Raw genomic sequence first — 5,858 nt, 5'->3', positions numbered from 1 at the left:
TCAGTGGTACTTGTGAGCCAGAGCGTTAGCCACACCGGCCACCACCTTCTGATAGGCAGCCTGCACCTGCGGAGTGAACTCAGCGCCAAGGTGGCGAGCCATCACACGCAGCAGCACATTGCCCAGGAGCTGAAGGGGAGAGATAAAAGAAAAACATGGGTGAAAGAGATACTTCCTTGACAGTGGAATATTTCAGCCTTGTCTCAAGATGTTGTTATGATTTTACATGCAAAATATTCAGTCTGACCACAGAATCCTAGTTCATTCTGCTGATGCTAATGCTCCCATATCAGCATGAATTTCTGTACAAGCATATTGCTATCTATTAGTCAGATCATAGGCCTTAAGTTATCGCTGTAATTTTTAAACACAATCACATTGAACTACATAATTTTCCTGTCTTGAAAGGAATAAATAAAGTATAGTAAAAAAAAACACACAAATAAAACACATCACCAGTACATTTAAAGGAGAGAGTAAATAATTTTTTTAAAACTCAAAATAAAGAGTTGAATTTGAAAAACAAAGATGGGAGAAATTATATCCAAGAATAGAGGAAAAATGGGAAAATGAGGAAACCGGGTTGTGAGTCCGGGGGATAAAGAGCGGAAGTGGTCTGACAGAGGCATCAGAGGGACAGCAGGACACCTCTTCCCCAATTTGAATGGGCCCCTAGCCACTTCATGAAAGAAGCTTGCTCTAGCAGGACAAGGAGGAAACCATTGACTCCTATAGACTCACCCTGAAGTTCTCAGGATCCACGTGCAGCTTGTCACAGTGCAGCTCGCTCAGCTTAGCATAGAAACCCTTGAGGTCGTCCAGGTGCTGCAGGCCATCACCGAGAGAGTGCAGCACCTTCTTGCCATGAGCCTGCACCTTATCATTGCCCATGATAGCAGAAGGAGAGGACAGGTCCCCAAAGGAGGTAAAGAACCTCTGGGTCCATGGGTAGACAACCAGCAGCCTGGAGGGTGAAAGCAACATAGGGGATGGAGGGAGTTAGCACCTCCCTGAAACCTGGGAAATTGTTCTGTCTCCCCATGGACACCCCCACTCAATCCTCTTACAGCCCACTGAACAATCAGATACTCACGTGCCCAGGGTCTCACCCCCATAAGAATCCACGTCTACCTTGCCCCACACAGAGGTGACACATTTCTTCTCGGCATCAGTCATGTGCACCATGGTGTCTGTTTGTGTAGTTGCTAGTGAGTGAGTCTGTTTCACAAGCAAGTGTACTCAGCCACTGGACTGCTCTTCCTTTATATCCAGTCCTTCATTTTCCTGTGAGCGGATTGGCCAACGCTTGGGTGTGGTACTAAGGGTGAGGGCTGGATAGGCAGACTTGTCCTTGGCACTCATGCCAGCTCACACTGTCATCAGAAGTTCATTTGAAACCTCACTATCATCCTGCTTATCTACTGTTGCCATTGCTTTCAAGCATTTCTCTTAGTTTGTTTGCTTCTTTGTCTTAAGACTAAGAGCTTCTTGGAGATATTCCTTTCAAGACTGTGGTATACCATTGAAGAAACTGGGATCTAGAGAGTGGAGAGGTCTCATTTACTATGCTCTACCCTGAGCCTGTCTGGATGGAGCTGCTCCTGTGTTTCTGGTACATGCAAGATGGTCAAAGGGTAGAAAGAAGGAAATGCCTTTCTCTAAATTAAGTATGTCTCTCTTCCCCGGATTTGGATTAATTCTACCTCTTAGGAAAATGAACTTGCATTTATTCATTTGCTTGTTCCTTTATCTGGACATTTAACCAAATACATGATCATTGAATAATGAATAAATATAATGCATTATACAATAGTCACTATATTCTTTTTCTGGGAGCCAGAGATGAAAACAGTTTTCTCACTATAAGATGAAATACAAAGAGGTACACTCAATTACAACCATCGTGGTGAGTGAACTTTACAGTACAGAAGAACAGCTCAGTTGTCTTGCGGGTGTGTTCTCAGAAAATACTCTGAAGAGACAAAGGAGTTTCTGCCTTTATTTAAGAGGTAGAATAGGAATGTAGAAAGGCATCCCAACTTTTGCTGAAATCATTTATTTTCCTAGTTTCCTTACATTTAGGTTTTTACTCTCATTCCTTGACTCAAATTTATTCCCCACAATCCCACACCAACACTTTAAAAAATATGTGTATCTGTGTAATTTCTCCCGTTATAATTGACTATATCAATTTATCAGTATATCTGCCAGCTTTTTGCTTTCTTTAATTACCTTAAGATATTGGTTATTTTCAGAGTAAGAAAAGTCTCTGAAGTGTGGAATTCTGCTTCTTACAATGACAACATGAAGTGAGAGGAGCAACAGGAGCACTAACCCTTAATTAGATAGGATGCCAGGGTCCCCACTGGTATTGCCAGTTCACATTCCATCATCCCTCATTTCAGAATCTTCCTTCTTACCTCAGTTCTCAGAAAGGAAATGATTGTACTTCTTTCACGTCTCATATTTTCTCCTAAAGTATCTCCTGATTCAGGTATATTCTCCTGAATATTTATCTCTTCTTAATACTCACTGGCAACCAATATTGACCCCCTACTTCCCATGCTTCACCTTTATTATGCTGATGATAACAGTGCAATTTAGGAGAGTGAGGTAGGAAATGTTTCCCTCTTTGTAGTAGATACAGCTTTTTTAATGTGTAAGGTTTAAAATATGGAAAAAGTTCTCTACATACAATTTATATATGTTTATGCTTTCGTAGCTTTAAGTTTTAAGAGAATAATGAAAATTTTAAAATATTTAAATTCTATATCTCTATTCTTTTTGTATTAAAACTACTGAACTAAATTATAGATATCCAGGAAGCCATAAAATATTTTCTGTCCCCGCCCCACCCCCAATTACAATTTAAGCCAAATAAGACTGTAATTAATGAGAGTCAGCAGAGGTAAACAAGGTTATTAATCTATTGCTACAGTCAGTGCTGAAGAAATTATTTCAGAGATGGAAGAATGGACGGGGAAATTGTGTGATTTTTTTGTTCTGGGTTTGATGTCTGAAACCTGATCCCATAGATACCTCATGATAATATGGGCTGGTGTTTTCTTCCATGTGGACTTTGTTGCCTCTGAGCTAGATGGCCACTTGTTTCTTTTCTAGCTTTTAAGATCCCAGACGCTATATCTTTTGATAGCCGGGCACCATCAGCTTTCTTCACCATATTTGCTTATGCACCTGCTTTTTCTTCAGTGATATTATTGTGAAGGTGAGCATCACAGAATCCTTGGCTATTAGAACAAAGTGTTCTTGTGCTGAGGGAGTACTTGAGTAGAGACTCAATGTCCGTCTGCTAAGTTAATACTTAAATAAATATATGTACATAGATCTATTTCCCTTTCATTGTATTTAAATATATTTGCATTTGTAAATGCATGTATTTATACCGATATAAATTTCTTTTGCCTCCTAGTTCTTTCTTCTATTTCCTTTTACTTTCCTCTTGCCCCACTTTAATGTTCAGCCTTCATTTTGGTTTCAGTAATTCCTCTTGGCTACATTGCCCTTGATCAAGCCCCAGTACGCATGAAGCAGGGAAGTAGTAGAAACCTTATTATTCATTCATTTAGGCTTAGGCTGTTTAAGACCACTTTATAAACTTGCAATATCAAAAATCAGTGCTGCGTATTTGAACCATCAAATTCATCACACTTTCTTTGTAAGTTTGGGTACCTATTTTGCAGAATCCTTTTTTTGTAGAAAATCAGCAGGCATGATTAAATATGAACACAAAATAGATTTTCATGTGAGAACATAAGTTGTGACTTAGTTCATAGGTGTAAATATAAATACAAGTGGGAAAATTTTATAAATATTCTGTTGTTCAGCCTTAAACTTCACAAAGGAACATTTTAGCTATTTGTCTGGTTCAATCATTATCCTCTTACTTTTCTAGAGTCTCTTCATGCACATGCTTAGTATTTGTGCAAGCTCAGATAAGCACTTCAATGTCAGCCAATCAGAATGTTTTCAGACAGCAGACCAATTGATAGACATACATACCCAAAAAACTTGAGGAGAAAATCATTTGTTTGATACTTTTTAGAAAATCATATTTCATTCCAAAATTCAGTGACTAGACACAATTTTGCTTAACAGTTGTGTTAGACAGGGTTCTCTAAAGGGATAAAACCAGATTGCCGATAATTATATATATATATAATATGTCTATCTATCTGTATATATATAATATATAACATACATAATATATATATTATATGTCTATCTATCTGTAAATATATACATACAATACAAGAAATGAACAGTTAAATTATAAAGCAGTATAAATGGCTCAGTGCAACTCACTCCCATGAGAGAGTTCTGAGACACTGGCTGTCCTTCAAGTCTTGAGGGCCACCAGGTAGTCCTCTGTAGAGAGAGCTAGGCTCTCCCAGCACTCGCCCCAAACCACAAGGCAGGTCACCAGCCATCAGCCAGGTCACCACTAACCATCAGTCCCCAGCTCCAGAGATGTACATTCCAATTCTCTGGCTAGGCAAGTATTAAAAGGACCTCAAATTACAGCGACACAGTTCACAGCTTAGATGTTCCACAGGTAGTGTCGCTTGTAGATTAAGGACCATAACAAGAAAGGCAACTGCACACTGGTCCAATGATCAAAGAGCGAGAGAGAAGAATGTTGAGGGTTGTGGAGCCATTTATCTCTCCACCCTTCAATTAATCCCACATGTGTTTATCAGCCAGGCTGGCACAATAAACTTCCTATCTCAACATACACGTAATTTTGATTAGGAAACAGGACTTTAGGTTGAAGTTATAATTTCTATGCAATGCTTCCCTATTGGGAGATGATTTTCATCTAGAAACAGCTTCTATTTTCTTTCCTGTATAGGCATCTCACTGATTCACAGAGCTGGAAAGGGCAATTTTCCCTAATGTTTACCTCTTTGGAAGTAACGCTTGCCTTCCGTCTAGGTTCCACTTAAAATTGTTTAAAGCATTACTATACCAATATCTCTCAAACTTAGGTTACATTATTTATAATGTTTATAGAACGTAACTCAAAATACTAGTTTCATTTTCTCTTCTTCTTTCTCCCATAAACACCCACATTCACAAGGATCTCTTCATAATCGCCACATCAAAATAAGCTATAAAATTAATAAAAAATGAGTGGGAAGCATAGGTCTTAATTTTGCCCCTTAGGCCGAATGAGAAAGGTATTTGAAACTAAGGCTCAGACGTATCAGGACTAATAGGTGAGCATTGAACACCCCTTGAAATGATGAAATTCAAGAAGCAAGGCTTATACTGGGAAGTGTGATCCATCCAGTGAAGAAAGAAAGATTGTTCATGAAATAGAAAGCCTTGATCATGGATAGATTGTGGGCTGAAATATACAGGTAAAAGGAGCAAGTGATATAGAACCAAAACAGTGTATGAAATACGACTCTTCTAACAGAAATTATTGCTTTTGTGAGTAAATGGATCCGCGAATTAGCCCTGGGGTTTTGTATTGGGGTTGAAGCCCTTGGAATTCATGTAGTGCCAGGATATTCTTTATTTGCAAAAGTCCTCCAATGTCTATGCCTTAGACTGAGCAGTATTGCCATTAGTTGTTATGTGTGCCTCCGTTCATTTTCCAATCCCCACCAAGCCTTTCCTAGGAGACCCAGGAGTCCCACATTCAGGGGCTTTCAGGAACCTTTCCACATAAAGGAGTGACTGAGAGCTGAAATAAATGCAAAGTGTCAGAAAGTTAAGCACAAAGTACTTTATTAGGCAAAGCTGTGCCCTTGAAAATAAGCAAGTAACTCCTCCAATTCAGAGACATGGTGAAGCGGGGCCTTCTAGTGGATAGGAAGCAACAGGCCTGGAGC

At 39.2% G+C, this 5,858-nt stretch overlaps 1 protein-coding gene across 1 annotated transcript; it reads right to left on the bottom strand.

Moving 5' to 3' along the window:
• Positions 1–1,185, bottom strand: LOC142446812 (hemoglobin subunit beta-like). The gene is made up of 3 exons (XM_075548552.1): positions 1,094–1,185; positions 742–964; positions 1–129 (listed from the first exon to the last, which is right to left on the bottom strand). The coding sequence occupies exons 1-3, from the start codon at positions 1,183–1,185 to the stop codon at positions 1–3; spliced, it is 444 nt and encodes a 147-aa protein (XP_075404667.1).
• Positions 1,186–5,858: the final 4,673 nt, after the last annotated feature.

The sequence above is a fragment of the Tenrec ecaudatus genome, chromosome 4 (assembly GCF_050624435.1).
Source record: "Tenrec ecaudatus isolate mTenEca1 chromosome 4, mTenEca1.hap1, whole genome shotgun sequence".
Lineage (NCBI taxonomy): Eukaryota > Metazoa > Chordata > Mammalia > Afrosoricida > Tenrecidae > Tenrec > Tenrec ecaudatus.
Note: the sequence above shows the minus strand (reverse complement) of the source record. Positions and strands in the feature narration are given on the sequence as shown.